At 44.8% G+C, this 19,446-nt stretch overlaps 3 protein-coding genes across 4 annotated transcripts; 1 reads left to right on the forward strand and 2 right to left on the reverse strand.

Annotated features, from left to right (window-relative positions):
- Positions 1 to 208: 208 nt before the first annotated feature.
- On the forward strand, positions 209 to 3,680 carry akt1s1 (AKT1 substrate 1 (proline-rich)). Its single transcript, XM_085934355.1, has 6 exons — positions 209 to 433; positions 890 to 1,494; positions 1,558 to 1,822; positions 1,960 to 2,043; positions 2,113 to 2,291; positions 2,493 to 3,680. The coding sequence occupies exons 2-6, from the start codon at positions 1,120 to 1,122 to the stop codon at positions 2,628 to 2,630; spliced, it is 1,041 nt and encodes a 346-aa protein (XP_085790481.1). The 5' UTR covers positions 209 to 433; positions 890 to 1,119; the 3' UTR covers positions 2,631 to 3,680.
- Positions 3,681 to 3,783: 103 nt separating this feature from the next.
- On the reverse strand, positions 3,784 to 8,071 carry LOC147044646 (tripartite motif-containing protein 16). Its single transcript, XM_085934347.1, has 6 exons — positions 7,904 to 8,071; positions 6,679 to 6,795; positions 4,925 to 4,951; positions 4,784 to 4,846; positions 4,469 to 4,608; positions 3,784 to 4,385 (listed from the first exon to the last, which is right to left on the reverse strand). The coding sequence occupies exons 2-6, from the start codon at positions 6,698 to 6,700 to the stop codon at positions 3,987 to 3,989; spliced, it is 651 nt and encodes a 216-aa protein (XP_085790473.1). The 5' UTR covers positions 6,701 to 6,795; positions 7,904 to 8,071; the 3' UTR covers positions 3,784 to 3,986.
- An 871-nt stretch (positions 8,072 to 8,942) lies between these two features.
- On the reverse strand, positions 8,943 to 11,840 carry emc10 (ER membrane protein complex subunit 10). Of its 2 annotated transcripts, XM_085934033.1 has the most exons (8): positions 11,667 to 11,840; positions 11,489 to 11,552; positions 11,039 to 11,151; positions 10,729 to 10,842; positions 10,232 to 10,416; positions 10,022 to 10,115; positions 9,654 to 9,770; positions 8,943 to 9,162 (listed from the first exon to the last, which is right to left on the reverse strand). In XM_085934033.1, the coding sequence occupies exons 1-7, from the start codon at positions 11,754 to 11,756 to the stop codon at positions 9,684 to 9,686; spliced, it is 747 nt and encodes a 248-aa protein (XP_085790159.1). In that variant the 5' UTR covers positions 11,757 to 11,840; the 3' UTR covers positions 8,943 to 9,162; positions 9,654 to 9,683. The 2 variants fall into 2 exon arrangements, with proteins under 2 accessions (XP_085790159.1, XP_085790158.1); XM_085934032.1 differs by lacking the exon at positions 9,654 to 9,770 and having other exon boundaries at positions 11,667 to 11,839.
- Between the last annotated feature and the right edge of the window lie 7,606 nt (positions 11,841 to 19,446).

The following is a 19,446-nucleotide window of genomic DNA, read 5'->3' on the forward strand; positions in this document are numbered from 1 at the left end:
TAGCGCAGGTGACTTTGTTCGAACTTCTAAAAACAATACAATACCACTTTGTTACGTAATATTGTCGTTGCTCTTTATTCACGTGCGTCTGGATTTACTTAGAGATTAAAGATGCGCTTCTTCTGCCACAAAACAAACGTCCTTAATTTGCATTTGAGGTCAAAGGTGAGCCTCCAAAATGGGCACGCCTCCTTTCCCTGCAACCTCCAGGATTCGCAAGAGACGCAAAGTGATTGGCAGAGATTAAACGTCATTTGTTTTACTTTGAAGCTTTTGACAGGAACTTCTAACATTCGTCTTCGCACACTTCCCGCTGGTGACGAGCCTAGCTAGGGGAGAGGATCGCTTGAAGAAGGCACAGCACGTTTGACGCAGCAAAGTCAAGTTTAACCTCGACGATTAAGTGGCAACTCGAAGGAAGGAAAGCGAACGGGTAGGTGAGCATTTGACATGTTTTTGCTCATTAGCAATATGCGTCTCGGCTGCGTGCAAGAGCCTGAAAAAATGGTGCATGGGGCGTCCATCATGAGGAGTCTGCACAAAAACAACAACAACAACAACAGTGGCTCACAAATAAGCAGCCACCGCAAGCCTAGTTGAAATGCAAAAGAATACAAACGTATGAAAACAAAGCAGAGCGTGGCATTACAACGGACTGGCAGCAATTTCAAAGCTAGTTTAGCTCCAGTCTTCAGTTAGCATCGAGTGTTGTCAAAGTGGCCCCGAATGACTACTAAGTGCGCAATGGTTAATTTTTAAAACAGCTCACGGCTGTCCTTAGTAAAGACATCTAATATTTATCTGTTAAAGTAATGTAGGATAAACATGATCTAGCACTGTCTTATCATCCTGTTAGTTGACTTACGTGTTGTTTTTATCCATTCTGCAGATATCACCAGCAACTTGGCATCATCTATTCTCTCCCCTGGCTCGCCTTTGTGCTAAAAAAAATAATTCCAGTCATCATATCATTAAGTCACCCAGTGCCTCATACAAAACCTTCCTTTCCATCATCACCAGGGCAAAAAAAAAACAAGCAAAACACACCAGCAAGTAAGCAGCTTCCCCATTCATTAGGCCACTCCGCACGCTCGCACACACACTCTACCTGACACCACCATGGCCTCCATCACCAAGTCGTCCGAGCCGGAGATAGCGGACAACCACAGGGACAGCTGGGTTGCGCTCCTGGCCGCCGCCGACGCGTACTGCCAAAAATCGGGCTGCGAGCTGGCCATCCTCACGGCCTGCAAGAAGTTCCGCTCCTCGGTGCCGGAAACGGACGCCGCCAAGAAGAAGAAGTGGGAGAGCGGCGGCGGCTTTCCCAGGGATTGCCAGTTCTCGTACGGCGTTTGGGGTCAGGGCTTCCTGGCCGAGTCGGCGCGGCGCTACGTGGACGACATTGGCGTGTTGCACTCCACCACCCTGCTGACAGCGCAGAGGCACACGCGTCACGCCGCCACCCAACTCACGTCTGAGGCTGAGCCCAGGGTGGTGAGTCAGCCGCGTACATACATGCTTCTTCTCGCCCGGCTTCATTCTTCTTACCGTTTGTAGCATCTGAGCGGTGACGGCGTGCCCAGCAGCGTCAGCCCCAACAGCAGACTCTACTCGCAAAACTACCCATCCATCTACAGCTCAGAAGGCGTCCCGGGCCAGGCCAACAACGGCGAGCGTGACAAGAACGCCCCCGAGGCCACCCAACAGGGCGGGCAACGCTCGGGCATCGTTGACCTTGAGGAGGAAGAGTGCGAGGATGACGAGGACGACGAGGAAGAGGAGGACATGGAAGGAAAGAGACCCTTTGGTAGCGAGAGCGCAGGTAAATAATGCACACACAAAAAAGACCATGAATGTAACCCACAGAGTGTAAAAAAAAGTCCACGGCACCGTGCAGATTAGCAAGAAAGACGAGACATAATCCACGAAGTAAACACTGAGATCCACGTTGTGCTTCAGGCGTGTTCTCCATGGACGAGGACTCGCTATCCCGCGACTGCGAGCCCTTCTTTGAGTCTGACGGCGAAGAGGAGAGCACAGACGGTCAGTTTGCCTGCGCCCTCTCACTCACCACTCATCATTGATTACTCTGTGTTTGCATTTGTCCCGAAGGCTCGTTGAGTGAGGAGGCGCCGCCGCCTTCACGCGGCATGGCCGTAGGCCATCGTGGCGTGCACGCCTCACGCAACGCCCACCCCATGGCGCTGGCCCGCTCACTGCCCGTCTCTGTACCCGTGTGGGGGTGTAAGGGGGGTCGGGCGGCACCCGGGGAAGGCAACAGTGGAGAACGGGTAAACTTTTCATTTCAAGTGAAAAACGGGCAGTCATTTTAGGCATGGCTTCTTGAGACTTTTTTTTTTCTTTGCTTGTATTCTCAAGTCTTCCAAACTTTTCAAAAATTCCTCCTGTTGAAACTGGCCCCTCCCTAAAATGTCCCCTTTTGAAGTACAATTTTCCCCGCATAACGCCGCCTTCCGCATGTGTCCCCCCAGGTGGGATGCGCCGACTTGGAACACATCGCTGCCAGCATGAAGGCCCTTCTGGCCCCCGGGGCGACCGACGGGACGGAAATGTTCGGGGCTCTGCCACGACCTCGCGTCAACACGGGTGACTTCTCGCTCAAGCACTGAGTGCGAGCGCGGGGGGCGAGAGTCATATGCTGTGTGAAAACTGCGTGAAAAAAAATGCACCTCCATTCATCGCTCGCTAATTCAAGGAGGTAATGCAACACTAAAATAAAAAAGAAACAATAGCTGACGTCGCACCTGGAGAGTTTGGAAATGCTATGCTAATGTGCCGTAGCCACAATGAGGGGCGCAATGACTGCTTGTGTTAGTTTTTGGTCCGATTTGTCACACGTGTGTACCGCGTTAATGCTACATGCTAAAGGTTTTTGGGAGTGCACACAAGTGAGTCGAACTGTTTCAAGTTTTAAATAATTTCAATGAAAACACTAAGGCTATGTTCACACCACAGCTAAATTCCAATTGTTTTGATTTTTTTTTTCTTTAGGACACGTCTGAAGGCTTAAGTCTGGGTCACTTTAATAAGTAATCTGAATGTTTACATTAAAAAAATAAAAATAAAATCAGATTTCATCCGAAAATCCAAATTGATCATTAAGAGCTACAGGGTGAACGTAGCCAAATTTTTGCTTTAGCCGTGTTAGTGTTTTTTTTTTTTTTTCTTCTTTCAATTGTAGCGTGCACGCACACAAAAATTGTCTAAAATATTCATCTTTTGTAACACACGAGTGCATCTGTTATTGTTGCTGCGGTTAGCGTGTGCTAGCATGTTAGCACGGATCACATGGTAACAACTACAATAATAGTTCCCGGTGCGTCGTCAGGCCCTCGCTCGAAAACATTTGTTCTCCTTGAAGATGAAAATGTGAAATGCTAATGTTGAAAATGTTGGCACACCAGCATCACCTCCCGTAATTCATTGTTCAAACTTGCATATTTGCCTCTTTGTACTTTGCAAACCGGTGACTGACTCGTCCAATGATTGTACTTCAAATGTTTTTTGTTATTTCTTGTAGTGAACGAATGACTGAGACTGACAGAAGTGAATGAAACGCTAAAGGTTTGGACTGAATTTAACGTGAAATGTCCAAGCGACATTTGGCGGGATGTTCTTCTTTTGTGTTTCAAATAAAGGAGCAACACCAAGTGAGAAAACGCGGGCTCGTCATTAATGCACTGCGCTGCAACACCTCAAGCCAAGCTTACAATTAAAGCTTCTCATTAACGAGTTTAATTATTTTTTTACACAGAAGTTCATTTTATTTGGCACACTAAAATATGCAAGCTGTGGAGCACACATGGAAAGATGCAAAGTCGCCTTTGTCTAACTCTAAAAAATACACAATGGTATGATAAAAGAATTGGGCATTAAAACAGGCACGCTCGCTCCTTCCGCCTTGGACTCCTCAAGCGCTTGTTCCACCGTAAAGGTCCACTCATTTCAGCCTCCGACCTCGCCATTCACTGCTCCTTTTTCCGAAGGAGGCAGGAGGAGTTTGTGCCCACCCACATGGCGGGCAGAAGCTTCTCCTGCATGCTGATCTTGAACTTGTGCACCAACCGCACCTCCTTGTCGCCCTCGCCCTCCACCAACAGGAACTTGATGATGCCGGCTGGCTGGTCCACGTACACGCCCAGCGTTTTGCACAGGGGCAAGTCCATATCCACGTTCTCGCCGTTGTGCCACACCTGGTAGCAGGAGCCTGCCCAGCCCGCGCCCCAGGAGCTGGCGTTCTCGCCAAGGCCGCAGGGGCCGTCCTTGCGGGGGGCGCTCTCCGCCACTGCACCGATCACCACCCAGCCCTCAAAGTCAACCTCCCAGTAGCCGCGCGAGCCCAGGAGGCCCTCCTTGCACAGTACCTGAACGCCAGCGGCAGGGGTCAGACACACTTATTTAAAAAAATCAAACGTCCACTGGAAAGCAAAATGTCTGACTCGCTCACCTGTGGCGAGTGCTCGTATCTCTCCGGTCTGTTGGGATAAGGACAGACGGCATCGGATGTGCGCGCCACCTTAGTTCCATTTTCCGAGATCCACAGCAGCTTCTGCGCCGTTTTGTCATCCAAAGTCAGTGGCATCCAGTCTGGATAGGAAGGCAAGAATACAATTAGCCGGAGTCACCTAAGAGGAGTGCAGGTGGATTAAAAAGTCATTGCTTGGACTTTTGTGTTTTAGCGTAGACCAAGTTAGCACAGTTTTGGTTTAGCAATCAACCATAGAGCTACTTTGCTATTTTTTTTTTGTATTTGTTGACTGACATTTGAGAAAGTCTGCCCTGGTGGTTGGTTCAGGGATGTTGGGTTCATACGGCGGCAGCTTCTCTGAAGGGACACAAAAACGTTTGGTTGTTAATGTCATGGATTGTTATTTTACACTTCCATATATTTTTAATTGATTACCTTCTGCTGCCCCATTGTTCTTTCTTCCTATAAAAGGACAAAGAAATTAGAACAACCAACACTAATTGATTCTCTTGAAAAAACCCTTTAAAAATGATGTCAGTGTCTGAATGGCAAAAAAAAACCTTTCCCAAACTTGAATTTACAAGTTCCATTTTTAAATCCTTCCTCACAGCAGAATATTTTTACACTCTGATCTCACTTGTAGACATTCAAAATACAACCAAAAATTGTTTTCGTCGTATTAAGAGTTTTATGACCAAGTTAAAGTTGACTGTAATCTGAGCTGCTAAGGTCCACTAAATGATCCTAGTGAGCAATTCCTAAATTGACTGTTGAAACCTTAACCTGTCAAACCGTTTTAAGATCTACAATCAGTAAATGTGCGGGGGGGAGGCTGTAAGGATCATGGTGTCTTTCCTCGAAATGCCGTGAGAGCGTTTAATGAGCGGTCTTTTGATTCCAGGACCCCCCTGGCAAGATCCTGGCATTCCGGCCAAGATCCAAGACCCACGGATAATCTCGTCATTTATCACAGCGATTAGAAGTTTAAAGCGGGACGCCTCGCTCACATTACATAAGTCAAAGTTATTACTGCAATGTCAGCACTTCACCTACAAGAGGCCCAATTTGGGAGTTTTGCCCACTTGGTCAATTTTTGCAAGCCATAATTTGAGTTTTGAGCCAGCTATAGAATACATTTCTGTAAAAAAACTTAATTCTTGCTGTTTGCTGTTAAGAATTTACAATTTTTTTTTCTCTCAAGGAAATTTAGACTTTAATGTTTTTCTTGAAGAAATATGACTTCTTTTATTATGAAAGTATGACTTTTGAATTAAATGATTTCACAATTTTTTCAAAACAATCTGAATTCTTGTTTGGTCTCTATAAATATATAAATTAATTCATGATGACTACTATTAAGAGTTGCAACCTTTGATGAAAGCAGCGGACGAACGCGTGAAAGACCAGCGAGGATTATGGGATTGCCTTGGCGGTTTGGGCGACTACCATACGTGTGATGAAGACATTTGACAACCGAGGTCAGCTCCGGTGAATGTGGGCCTCTTTCGTCTTTCTCCTCCCAAGATGAAAGGAGAGACTTGACAGAATAACTTATCGCCTCCAGTTCGAGGGATCAGCGGGGCAATACGACACGACTAAAACACAAATTATCGGCGGGCCTGTCCACTGCATGACCTTGGCCAGTATGTCTAAATACCTTTTTTTTTTGCACTATTACGTTTTTGTCATCAAAAATATTTTTTATTGTAATATATAATAACTTTCTTTTCTTAAGATTGATATATATTTTTTTTTAGTCCCCAAAATATGGCTAAAATACACCTAGAGACCAGTGACAGTGCAGCGCACGTTTAGCAACCTTAAAGTTAGTGCTGATGTTGTAATATACAATAACTTTCTTTTCTGAAGATTGATTTATATACTTTTTTAGTCCCCAAAATATGGTTAAAATACACCTAAAGACCAGTGACAGTGCAGCGCACGTTTAGCAACGTTAAAATTAGTTCGTATTACATTGTTCAATTTTGCCAGTACGTTGTTAAATTTTGTCAGTAAAATTTGACTGTTTTTCTTGCCATTGTAAAAGGTCAAATTCTTGATTGAATTTGTTAGCATTGAGTATGGTTTTTGAAAAATGTTCTGGAAGACAGATTTCTTTTCTGAGGCAAAAAAAACCCCCAAATTACGTTGACTAAACAAAACTCCTTTAAAGTCCTTTTTTGTCCTACCTGCTTTCTTGGGTACGGGCATCTTGCTTGCTTGGCTTTTGTGGTTTCAGGTGGAGAGCCGGTCGGTGTAGTGACACTCTCCTTTGGGGGAGCCCTCTTATTACCTACCAGATGGTCCTGTTTGGGTTGGGAGGGGGCACACTCAACACAAGTTGAGGTGTCGGATGATGCCATGCTGCTGTATGGGTAGGCGGACGTTTATATGTGTGTGTTCATTCTTAGCTCATTTTCACACACGTGGAGGCTGCATGTGCCGGAAAACCTAATCAAAAAGTTCTTAGTTCCAAATAAAGCATGATGCGAGATGATGCAACCTGACATCACACTTGCCTTCAAAGCCCAACCCTTGCTTAAAACCTTGACTTACATTTACAATCCTAACTTGAAATTTAGTGAAGTCAAAACCCTGATTTGAAACCCTAACACAGATTTAAAACCCTAACCCTTCTGGCGCCGTGATTGCAAAGCTCAAGCGTGTCCTGCGAGCGTCTCATCATGTTTATGTTAATATACGTTCTGTTGAGTTAATACGAATACCTCGCCTCTCTTTAGGGGAGCCGCGACATCTTAATGAGGTGCGGCGCGCTATACGAGAGCGGCGTGCGAGCTCCCGCCGCTGACCTTTGACCTCTGTTTACAAGCGGCGGCCGGTGTTAGCGTCCCTCTCGTGTTGTCCGATTACACGCTTACACGGCGGCGCTATGGGGGAAATAGAGAGCGTGATAAGCGGCGCGGATGTTTGGCGCTTGATTGATGGCGGCCAGCTGCTGGCGGGCGGCGGCTCACTTCTCGATCGGCCTGGCCACGTGCACTCAGCCGCGTTTATTCTAGACTGCTTTCAGTGTCTCCCAACAACTGCTAATGTTTGGAGTGTAGTTTTAAGATTAAACACAGGGCTCACCATTAGCCTAATTGATTTTAGCCAAAAAAATGATTTTCCATTTTGAAGTAAGACTCTCCTAGAAATATAAATATTTGACTGGGATTTTTTGGGGGGAAGTATTGACTTTCTCCTAAAATGAAGATTTTATTTCTGAACAAAAACTTAAGTGTTTTGCACATAAAAAGATTTGGAAAAAAAAATAGCCTCATTAGCACTAGCATTAATCTAAAAAAATCCAAATTGGGAACATATTCCTGGAAGCAAAGCCTCGAAGCTTAAGGTGCTCAGATTTAGTGACTGGCTAAAACCAACAACCCCCACAGCTTTTTGCGCAACACAAACCTTGCCGTTGGACCTTCAATCATGGCGCTGGCATCATGGCCCTGATGATTTAGGGGCCTGTCATGGACATAACCTCTCTTAAAGCCCCCCCTGCCACGTTTTCCTGGCTGGGCTGCCAAATCTTGGGTGCTCCCTGCATGCTGCTGCCTTGACATCAAGTTTGTAGGACACCCGTCCTGGAGATCACCAAATGATTCCCGAGCGCGGCACCGCTGTTGCTCACTACTCCCCCAGGGGATGGATCAAAATCACACGGGGATGGGTTAAATGCAGAAGACAAATTTCACCACACCTAGATGTGTGTGACGATGATCATTGGGACTTTTTGGGACCTTTAACTTTTCTGACACACCTTATTTGGGACTTCTTATAATACTCGCTGTAAACAATATTCATCAAACGGTTCTTGATGGTTTTACGCGAACATAATGTTTGTCATGCAACGTTGTACTTGCACATGTGAGAAGTTTTTGCATCTACACACACAGATGACATGTTGCAGTGTCCCCGTGCTTCCCGGTACAAGCGTATCCATCAGCAGCCACGCTGAGAGTTCCTCCCATGATGGAACAGGCCACTGCAAGTTGGGGCCTGATGTGATCGGTCGGCGGGGCAACAGGTCAGCAAGGCGTTGAAATGGCGCTCGTAATAAGCGGCCAAACTAAAAAAGGCCTTCCGGAGGGATGGAGCGCCATACGTTAAGCTTTTCAGACAATCTTATAAACATCACAATAAATACACGTTGTCAGCTTTCCATGCAAAATTCTCATTTCTAGACTTAATATGTGCTTGTATGCTCTTATGTATGATCTTTTGCATTTCAGAAATGCAAATGTCTTGTTGGTCAACTATCATTCATATGTTACAACATATTCTAACTTGAGTCATATCACATGATGTCATACCTCTGCAAGTATGCTATGGAGCTCCATATGATGCAGATGCAGTTACAAACTATATTTAGTTGTTGTTGAAATCTAAAATTAACAGCGTTGCGGCTTCGGTTCAGCTCAAATCGCTTTAAGTCTTTGCTTACCGATGGGGTCATAAATACATTTATTATCTTCACAGTGGTATTAAAAAATTGAAACCATCATATTTACGCTCATGTACAGCAGCTGACAAGAGAATTTGAAAACAAAAAAAAGAGATCATCGTCCGCCGCCATTAGCTGCTCCACCGCCCCCGGCCCCGCCACCTGATTGGTCCTGAGCGCCTGACATCATCAGGAAGAGAACCAGGGGTACGATGTACATCCACTGCAACACAAATTATAAAACCTATTTGTTGGTTTATTCCAGATTGGCTTCAATACAAGAACAGGATAAGCATATTGTTAGTGGTTAAGTGGAACACAATTAACGCAAGTCCCTCACGCAATCATTTCCAGTTAGAAATTGACTATCTTCATATTGTTAGAAAGTGCTGTATTTCCTCAGATAACGGCCCCTGCTCTGGTAGACGCCGCACCTCCATTAATGAATCAACTGGACCCAAATGACCGTGGCAGGGAAGCATTGACTGATGGCCACTGATCCCACCACCGTGTGTTGTTGTCTTTGTCGCTAACCAAAACAGCAGCACTTACAGACATGCGCTTGCTCAGTGTTCAACAATTTCCTTCTTATACGCTAAAGTCGCCTCATCTCTCGGCAGTTGAGTACAACAGCAACATTGCTGGCCGCTGTGTGAGGAAATGAGCAGATGGAGATGAGGAGGAAGAGCCACAATGAAGCATTCTCATGTTTACTTCCAGCGAGTGAGTCTGGGGGAGGGCTTTTCAGCTCTGCTCTCTGCCTCCCCCTGCTGGGGGCTGTGCTGAATTGGAAGCCATGAGGAAGATTGCACCTCCCAGTAGCAAATACCACTGCAACACAACAGCACAGCAAGCGGCACACAACAGTCAGCGAGGAGCTGCGTGGACAGCCACACGGCGTCACCTTCAGGCGAAGGTGTGGCATTACAACTGACAGAATTTCTGAAGCCCTTTGGTAAACATCCACCTTGGCGAGTACGGGGCAAGCAAAAAAGATGCAATTTGATGAGCAGGTAAGATGGGCAACACTGAGGGTGAAGTGGGGAGCCGTGGAAGGGGAGGGGGAAGTCCAGTCCACTTACGTATTTAGCGAAGAAAGACTTTTGCTCCTGGGGATTTTTGCCTTTCTTCTCCGACTCCTGCTTCATCCGCTCCAGGAACAGAGGCGTCTCAGGCCTGCGAGGGCATTTTGTGGCAATTAGACATCAAAGAGAGTAAAAACCATCGCTGCCATCGGTCCTCTCGCCAACAAGTAGAAGGACGACAAGTAATCAGCGTTTGGTGTAACGGACCCGGGCGCGTTGACGGGGGCCATGATGCTGAGCGTGGTGTTGAAGAGCTCCAGGTACACCTCGTCCTCCACGTCCGTCCCCATGCAAGCGCCTGGCAGCGTGACGATGGAGATGCCGATCAGCGTTCCCGACACGTCCGTATGCAGTGTGATGACATCGCTCAGGTGAGACTCCACCATGGCACACTGAACAGACGGAAGTTGGCGATCATGAGGATTATTATTGTTGTAAATCATGTTAGTCATATATTAGAGTAATGGTAGTCAAAAGTACCATCTAAAAAAACACTCGCCCTCCAAGTTGAACCTGAAATATTCTGTTTTAGTATTACTTTGGCGCTATCTGGTGGAATTTTGGGGTTGCGCAAATAACTTTTGTTCATCATCCAATTTAGTATAAATTACATAAACAAAAAAATAGGATAATGAAAATTAAAAAAGAAAAATGTTTGCTTGTTTGGTCAGAGTTTTGTAGATATTACTGTTGAAAGGACTTACAGCTCTGACAAAGGCAGTGAGGTATCCGTCCATTTGTCGCTCCGTCTGTCTGTCGGCCTGCAGCGAAACCCGAGGCACTCGGATCCGGTACAGACCGTCCACTGCTGCCACTTCCTGTCAGGTTTCAATATATTGCTTTCAACAGTACATTTTTGTGCCCATGGGCAAGGTCATTTCTAGACGAGGTTATACAAAAAAAAAATGTAAATGTGAAAACATTTTAATTATACAACCTTGTTTTTTTTTATTTTGTTAGAATTTTTGCACTTTATTGTTATTATTGGCGTGGTCTATAACTGCTTTTACTCACTTTGAGCTTGACTCTGTCGTCCCGCGTTAGTTGGTTCTGATTCAGGGTCACTCCCGGATCCCTGCCTCCTTTGAGCAGCAGCGCTCCACGCACCCGGAATTTTCCTACGTCATCTGGACAGAGATCGCGCGAGAGTTCCCGGTTAAATACACCTGCAGTTTCAAATTGTAGCGACAGTTCAATACTTTGAAAGCGATTTGAGATACCCACGGTGACGTGGATTAACAACTGACATACGCCGAATTGAAGATCAGACTGTAGAGTTTGGGAATATGACCAGAATAGTCTGGTAAAGCCAGTAAATTATTTTCAGACGACTTCATTGTAATGTTTAATCCTTCCGAACGGCATATGGTCACGAAGTACGCCCCCCCAAAGTAGCACTAAAGTTGCTTCGTTAGATAACTAACAAACATAACAAACCACACTACGACAGTAAAATTTCCTCACCAACTTCAAAGGAATGTTCAATAGGTACTGAGAAATCACTGAATTCCGCATCTTGGTCGTCAACCTGCAAATGGAGAAAAGGCCACCCAAGCTAGCGTTAGCCTTCTAGCATACACCGCTAAACGCCTTCATCCAAGACTAAATGCAATTCAACGATTTTAAGACGACTCACACGTACCCTCCTGCCATTATTGCACCAGGCGATCTGAATGCATAGAAGTGACACAAAAGAAACAAATGCCGTTCTGAGCGACGGTAAAGGCTTCATATTTGTATTTGATCGTAAAGGTTTAAGCAGGCACAGCCGACGTAGTGTTCACGGAACGCCGTTTAGTGCTTCCGCAAGTCTCTTTCGCAATAAGAGTACACCGCATAAACGACGAGCCGTATTTTCTCCCGGTAAATTATTAAAATGATACAGTGGTCATTGTAATTGAGGAAATATTCCAAACACATGTATTTTACGTCGAGTAATTAACATATACTGGCGTATAATGTTAAACGTTGAAGGAATACAAGTTGCCGATTGGGAAAACCAGAAAGCAACACAACGTTGAGCGCTTCCGTCATATGCTAATATAATAACGCTCCCTAATCAACGACTCCGTATGTGTTTTCGTATTTTCATTCATCAAATAACCGAAATAATAGTAAATATATTTAGTATATTTAAACTATAGTTTAAAAGTCTTTATTTCATATTTAAGTGCGAACTAAGTAAACGCTTAACTCTTGTGATCATATTACATGCTGTACCTCTCCTTATCGGATGACAGAGGGCGCCAAATGACCAAAAACAATGTAAACAACACCTTGTTCCTATATTTTTCAAAATGGCACCGAAAAAAAAGTAAAGTATTGATAAAAGAAACAGATTTAATATCACAGAAGTATAAATAAAAATTAAATGGATGAAATACATGTATTTGTGTTCGTCCCATAAGTAAATCATGTTGCTATAGAGCTCTAAAACCACTTTATTGGGTGTAAAACAGCTGGGAAGCAGGATGATGTCATGTCTTAAAGCGCAATAAAGAGTCTAATAAGGAAAGAGATTATATATAAGTAGCTGACTCAGTTTTTCAGAACTTGAGACGAAGTATCTGGTCACTGATTAGCTGTTATCCCTCTCTTTAACACCTTGAACAGCTGTGCTATTCTTAGTCTGAATGTAAATGTAGATTTTATATGAATCCTCTCACTTTGTCACATGTTCAAATAACGTGTTGTGAAAAAGGAGACCGCAGAAGGCTGTGTGAAATGTCTGAATATCTGAAAAGACACATGGTTTAAAGTGGACATTTTAGGGCCATTTCATAAGGTGATTCAAAGATATTCAAGCGACCGTTTACGGGTCAGTTGTGCCATCAGATTGCTTCTGCGTTGGGTGTGACCGATATTGTGTCTGGTGAGCTTATATTTACATCAGCTGTAAAAGTATCCGCAGGCACGTCTTTGTCGGGGTCACGGGGACTGTACAGGGCACCTCCTAAAGAACACATGCGATTCTTGACCTTATGGATCTCTTTCCCGCTGACAGCTCAGACAAATGTCATTGTCATTGTCTGTCTCCTTTTCTGCATTTTCCTCTTTTCATTTTAGACCACGGAAATGCACGCGAGGCCCCGAGGGCTCCGTCAGCCCGTTGATTGATTAGCGTGGCGGTCGTTAACACCAGGAATGAGGAGTTCCTCGGGGGCGCTCGGCATCTCCCGGCGGCCCTGATCTTCTGGTCTCCGTGCTGCTGCCAAGGTTTTAGGTGACAAGCGCTCTGTCACTCCAAGAAGATGAGATGACTGGCAGCGTTAGCAGGAGGAGGAGGAAGGAGTAGGCGGCGAGGTGAGGTGATAAAAAGGGATGGAGCAGGAAGCGAAGGCAGATCCCCGAGACGACGAAGACGCTTTGGAAGTGACTGTGACAGACATGCCTGAGCTCCAGGAGCCTGGTAAGATGTCGCACCAAAGCTGCCGGCATGTCGACACAAAGGAACAGCTAAGCGCTAACGTAGCCTGTCAATCACCTTCCACCACTCGACTACCGACAGGCCTACCGGGAAGCGCTCAGCTTGAGAGAGGATTGAAATTGTATGTTGTATTCGATATTTTAAAACAGGGATTCCGATGGCTTCGAAAAGTTGACGTTGAATGCATTTGAATGAAAGCAGATGATGACTGCTCTCACCCGTGGTTGAACTCTTGAGTTTTGGAGACCAAACATCAAAGATGTTTAGCATTTCTTGAATTAAGAAGTATTTATTATTTGTAAAAAATACTTTTTAATTTTAGAATTTTGTCCTTTTTATATTATGTTTCAAATAGCATTCTTTTTTGCCTGTATTTTTGTCTTCCATTTTAATATCATTGTATATTTTTAAAAATCTATATTATTTCCTCGTGTTTGTCGTCTGCTATTTTAGTGGTTTTTTTCCCCCACCCAATATCATAATTTAAATTTTATTAGTCCAATACAGTGGCGTATTTGTCCTTGTTTTATCATGGTTGACGCATTACTCCTTTGCTTTTGGTTGGCTTATGCTGTCATACCAAATGTTTTGACTTGTCCCACTCCCAATGGCAAGTCCCAGACGTGTCGTGTTGCAGTAAATTAAATCTGTCGAGTTTGTTCGTCTTTGCGGTCATAAAGCGCAAGGTGTCGCTTTCAAGAATAACCCGGTGTGTCGTGACATCATGCCGCGGGGGCTGTAACGTATGTTGGCGCTGTCATGGAGACTAAAATATGCGCTGTCGCCGCCTTTTGTCAGCTGGCGGGTAAATCCAAGCTCGAAACCCGAGACGCCAGTGCAGGAGGAGAGAGGATGGATGGGGAGGCCTCTGCCAAGGCAGGTGCCACCACCTCGTCCTTTCTCCCCCAGTCTATGGAATTTGGCTGTTCATTCCACCGAGCAGTCGTCTGAGCTACAGTAACTCAAAGAAATCCCATTTATTGCGCGGATGCAGTCCAGACCTACCTGCCAGTCATTTGAGTACATTTAAATGTGTTAAGATACCATATTTCTTAGCACCTCTGGAAGCTCAATAAACAGCCACCAGAATAGTTGAGGGTGGTGTGAGAAGATGGCTTGAGGCTGTGCTTGTTCGATGGCGTCACCTCTCCCGTCAGGCAGGCCATCATCATCCTGCCTCGCGACAGGTGCCAAGGGGCTTGAGGATGGAGTCATTCGCCCAGTATGGGGGCCTGTTGATGCTTGCGGGGATGCGAGGCGAAGGCCTTTAGTTGCAGTGACCCCGCCCAAACCAAATAACACGACAATTTGAGGACGTTTGCAAACTCAAAAAAAAAAAAACCACCTCAACATATGTCTAAAGATTCTGTCGCAATCACAGTAATATTTTCAAAATATGAGGGAGACCTGCAAAAAATGTCTCAAGAATGACACACGACGTCTACTGTTTTGGTGTGAATCAGCTATATAAAATGTTTAACTTTGAAGTTTTAAATTTGGAAATGACACCCATCATCAGAGTACACACCCAAAAGTGCACTGTGGATGTATGTACTCTGCACCAAAAATGTTCCAAATGTACACAGCTGCGAACGACTACGACAATAATACAGTTGTTGTCAAATGAAGGATGTTAGCGCAGTAGGCTAATTGGAGTCTATTTTTAGCCTCTGCTTGCAGAGCAGCGAGTCCGCTGAGATTTAAGGCGGCCTCTGCTTTTAAGTGGCTAAAATTCCAAACCAACCTCATTTAGCCACGCAATCACTTTGGAAGCGTGTTTTCTACCTCGCCTAGCGCTTGTCGCACCATGGTGGTTTTTATTCCTGGTCTGATAGGGTGGTAAAAAAAAAACATGATTTGCTTTGAGAAGGATCTATTTTTAAATCTGCGGATGACGGCTGGTTTCATTGACATTAAGGGCGCTTGGATGGTGGCCATCATTTGGCGACAGGAGGGTGCGCGCCATTATTATCACGTCGCTTGACACACGAGCTAGCTTGACATTCTCCCCATCAGTGCGAATGGTCATCAAAGAGATCCTGGGACTCCGAGCCATGGATGAGGACACCTGTCCTGTCAGCAGTCGCTTTTGATAAAAACCGTAGCAGATTCAAGCAAGATTGCTTTCATTTCAAGAAAACTTCAAGATTTTTAGGCAATGTTGACCAGCATGGAACAAAAAGGATGACCTACTTTTCAAATTGTGTTCCCTGAGGCCCAAAAAGTTTTTAAAGTCATTCTTGATTACATAATGTTGTTTTATAAGAGAAGGAATGAGAAAAGGAAGTCAGACTAATCAATTGAGACATTTATTTTCTGTGAACTCTGAAATGTGACAATTGGAACGGAAGATGAAAGTTGAATTCACTAATGAGCAGCAAGTTCCCACCGAGAGCTAAAAATCCTGCGAGGAGTTTGCCAATCACAACTGCCGATTCTGTAAAGCTCCAAAGTTGTTGTTTGTCTTGCCACAAATGTTGTTCCTGCCAAGCTAGCAGGCGCTAACGGTCTTGGAAGTGCTCGCTAAGTTCGACATTCCGTCTCGGTCAGGTATGCGATCCATTTCGAAGCGCCAAGGACGGGATGTTTGGCTGCAATGACAGGAATTATGGCTTGTTTGGATTTCGGCTGGGACGGCTTCCTGTGAGGATTTATGAGAGAATCAAGGGGACGCAGTTGGAAGGCTTGTGGGATAAAAAGGTTGTGAAGTGAAGATTATATTTTACGGCCAGACTGTAAACTGATAATTGGAGTTCCTCTAAAACAAATGAATACTGGAAACTAAAAATCTCCTTTGGATTGTCTCCAATCCCTGAGGAACCTTTAAGGACTTTCCGTCCATCAGTTTTCTTGTCATCTCTTTTTGTCCATCTTATGATTCTACATCTGCCGTTCCATACGTCAATTGGCCGCCGCATACTCAAGGAAAACGAGATGACGGTCCGGAATGTGGTAACGCCACACCGCAATGACGGGAAGTGAGTTTGCGCCAAAATGGAAGTGTCACTCTGCCGGGCCACAACAACGAGCATGTGGAAGGAGAGAAGACGACGTTTAGTGGAGATAAACTCTCTCTGCATACACATAGCTATCGAATGGCATGTTTCGAGGTGAAACTAGTTTCGGGACGACTTTTGAGGCAGCCACCAAGACCCCAAAAACTCTGATTTAAAACGATGTGTCAAAATTAGAGTGTTATTTTTGGACATGGCTTTCTGAGACTTTTTTTGTGGGTTTGTTCATCAACAACATGCCTACCAAATTTCATGTTGCTTAGCGAAACTTAATTTGGGCATTGAATTTTCAAATTTTTACTTATTACAGTTTTAGAAGTTGCCGAGCGTCTGACAAATTGTCTTCAAACTTTTGTTTCGGCTCAGTAATGAACACAAAAGGCCCCCAGGCTGCTTTAGGAGCGTAGGCGGAGGCCATGCGATATCACCAAATACTCTGGACCTCGGCCACCGCCGACTGCTTCTGGTTAGTGGAGATTTGGACGGCTCAGGTGACATCATGTACGTGCACACAGGAAACAGGTGTGTGTTTCTTTGGCTGCAGTTTCGTGACATACTGGACATGCATGATCAAATGTTGGACTTGGACGAGACGCCAAATGTCAGCAGAGATTAGGGAGCAACATTCCGAGGAGGTGGCCAAGCGGGATGCTTTTTTTCCTTCTCATGCCTGTCTTAGTTATTCCACCATGGTGAGATCCAGAAGTGTTTTTTGAGTGTGCGCTTTGTGCATCCGTCATTACAATGAACAGTCATTCGAAAGCCATGAAATTGGTAGCGTTGTTTGGGTGTTGAACTAAACAAGTTCTAATCCTCATTTTATCCACTGGATTCCTTTTGATGTTTTGTATGCTTGCAAATATCTATCGTCAAAGTCCCCAAGCCTCCATTTTGTGTTCTTCAAGGTTTAATTATTGCTTCAATTCAATAATTGCTTCGGGTGACATTTCATGCTCCATGTTTGTTTTATATTGTTTGCATCAAGCCAATAATATAAGGACTTGTTTTAAACTCTTCTCTGTTGTGAAATTGTAGCCGGTGACGGTGATCAAGCTGCAGCAGCGCCCCCTGCTGGTAAGTAAAGTAAATCATGGTCATTGCGTCACAATAAATGTTTATTCATTCAATTCTGAAATGTTCTTTTCTGTGTTTCTGTTTCAGACACCAAAGGTGAGAACCTGATGTGTGCATACGCTCTTGCAGAATCCCGGCAATCATTTGCACGCGCACGCACAGAGTGAGTCTTTGAAGAGACAAATCTGGTTGTGAGCACTCATCTAAGTCACCATTCTTCCTCATCGTCGCAGCTGCTCATGCACTAATTCATCTGACACACACACACACACACACACTCATCCTGCATCAGACTTTGCCTGGCGAACACGAGCACAGCTTAATCCGACAAGGTGAGCACACAAAAGGTGTTTGTGACTCTCGCGGGGCTCGTTAGCGATTAGCGGCTTCCTGCCCGGAGAGGCAAACATCTCTAAAGATCTTTGAGGAGCCTTCCTTCTACCTCCAGCATCTCTCACACCCACCCAACTGCTACTGTCAGACGCCAGGAATAAAACATTTAGGTGGCGAAAGGGTGAGACGGGAAATGAAACAAATATTTCCAGAAATACTTTCCTTTAAACCAAAATTCCCCTCCAGATCTTTTTAAGTTCAGTACCAAAGTGATCAAAGGCCGGGACTGCAAACTTGCACAAAGGTAGCTGAAGGACGCATGAAACATTCATCTGCTTGGCCTGCGCCATTAGGAAAACACACACACACACACACACACACACACACACACACACACACACACACACACACACACACACACACTACACAAATGTTCATTTTTTTTATATATCATTTGCATTTGTGACACATGACTGTGTTTCATTTTGTGTGATTTTTGTGTGTGTGTATTTTCCTTGCAAATGTGTTCCGCATGAGAATTGTTTGACTTTGGATCATAGTAAAACTTGAGTCACTTGTGATGAAATGGCGTGAGAATGTGTTTGTGTGTCACATGCTGAACCAAAAGGATCAAGGTCGTTAAGGGTCGTTACCTGTTTACCTGTTGGGAAAATTTGAGCAATGCGTCTTGCTTCTTTTTATTGATATTGTGACGCTCATATCAAAAAGGGGCTGACAAAATGTGATGTAGCTTTCGCTTTTGCTTGTCGTCCATCAGAAGAGGCCCAGTCCACCTCAGGTGAGCTTGCTTGCTTGCTTCAGTGTGTTTGTGTTTGTCACCAAATGTCTTCCTCCCGCTGCCGCTTTGCTGCCTCCACGCCTTCCTGGCATCCATGTTTCCTCTCACTCAGCAAACTCCGAGCCAAGCGATGATAAGAAGGTGCCTGCCAACCACAAAACACCCTCACCCAACACCCCCGCTTGCTGTTGGTCTGCTTATGCTTGTTGTGTGGCAGTCAACATGAGTGTCTGTCACCGTGTGGGTGTGTGTGTGAAAAATCAGAAAGGAACCTTTTAGCTCATATCATTAGCAATGGATGTTGACTCAGGTAAGCTAGCAGCATTAGCATTTGGCGCTAACAAAATCATATTTCTATATTACAGAGAAAGCAAGTAGAAACATGGTGAATTTTGTGTTATTATTATGACCATGCAGATGGACATAGTATAGTTGATTTTGACTGACTCGAAAAAAACTATGCAACTGCTGCATAGCTTTCTGCATTTCCACAGGGGATTCTTTTAGAAACCTTTCCTATAACTGTGTAGTTCTGAACGAGTGTTGCTTACCTTCTGACCCCAAGACAGAAATATAATATTATCCAGACTGACATACTTTCTCTCTCCCACCAACACGCGTTACGACGCAGAGTTGCCTCCTGATGGTAAGACTTGCAGAGGATCTGTCTATCTACTGGAATCGGGAAATAGACATGGCTTGATTGATTCATTGGTGTACCTTGTTCTGATTTGAGTCATCCCTCACGCTGGTCCTCCTCAAAGGACCCTTTTAA

The sequence above is a fragment of the Syngnathus leptorhynchus genome, chromosome 16 (genome assembly GCF_054491065.1).
Source record: "Syngnathus leptorhynchus isolate UIUO chromosome 16, UIUO_Slep, whole genome shotgun sequence".
In the NCBI taxonomy this organism is placed as follows: domain Eukaryota; kingdom Metazoa; phylum Chordata; class Actinopteri; order Syngnathiformes; family Syngnathidae; genus Syngnathus; species Syngnathus leptorhynchus.

Excerpts from the sequence above, each read along its gene's own strand:
- akt1s1 (XM_085934355.1), top strand. The coding sequence starts at position 1,120 with ATGGCCTCCATCACCAAGTCGTCCGAGCCGGAGATAGCGGACAACCAC. Across the intron at positions 1,495-1,557 it reads CTGAGGCTGAGCCCAGGGTG|CATCTGAGCGGTGACGGCGT; the intron begins GTGAGTCAGCCG and ends TACCGTTTGTAG. Across the intron at positions 1,823-1,959 it reads CTTTGGTAGCGAGAGCGCAG|GCGTGTTCTCCATGGACGAG; the intron begins GTAAATAATGCA and ends GTTGTGCTTCAG.
- LOC147044646 (XM_085934347.1), bottom strand. The coding sequence starts at position 6,700 with ATGCCCGTACCCAAGAAAGCAG. Across the intron at positions 4,847-4,924 it reads GAACAATGGGGCAGCAGAAG|AGAAGCTGCCGCCGTATGAA; the intron begins GTAATCAATTAA and ends GTGTCCCTTCAG. Across the intron at positions 4,386-4,468 it reads GATACGAGCACTCGCCACAG|GTACTGTGCAAGGAGGGCCT; the intron begins GTGAGCGAGTCA and ends GCTGGCGTTCAG.
- emc10 (XM_085934032.1), bottom strand. The coding sequence starts at position 11,756 with ATGAAGCCTTTACCGTCGCTCAGAACGGCATTTGTTTCTTTTGTGTCA. Across the intron at positions 10,843-11,038 it reads ACGACAGAGTCAAGCTCAAA|GAAGTGGCAGCAGTGGACGG; the intron begins GTGAGTAAAAGC and ends GAAACCTGACAG. Across the intron at positions 9,163-10,021 it reads AGTCTTTCTTCGCTAAATAC|TGGATGTACATCGTACCCCT; the intron begins GTAAGTGGACTG and ends TTTGTGTTGCAG.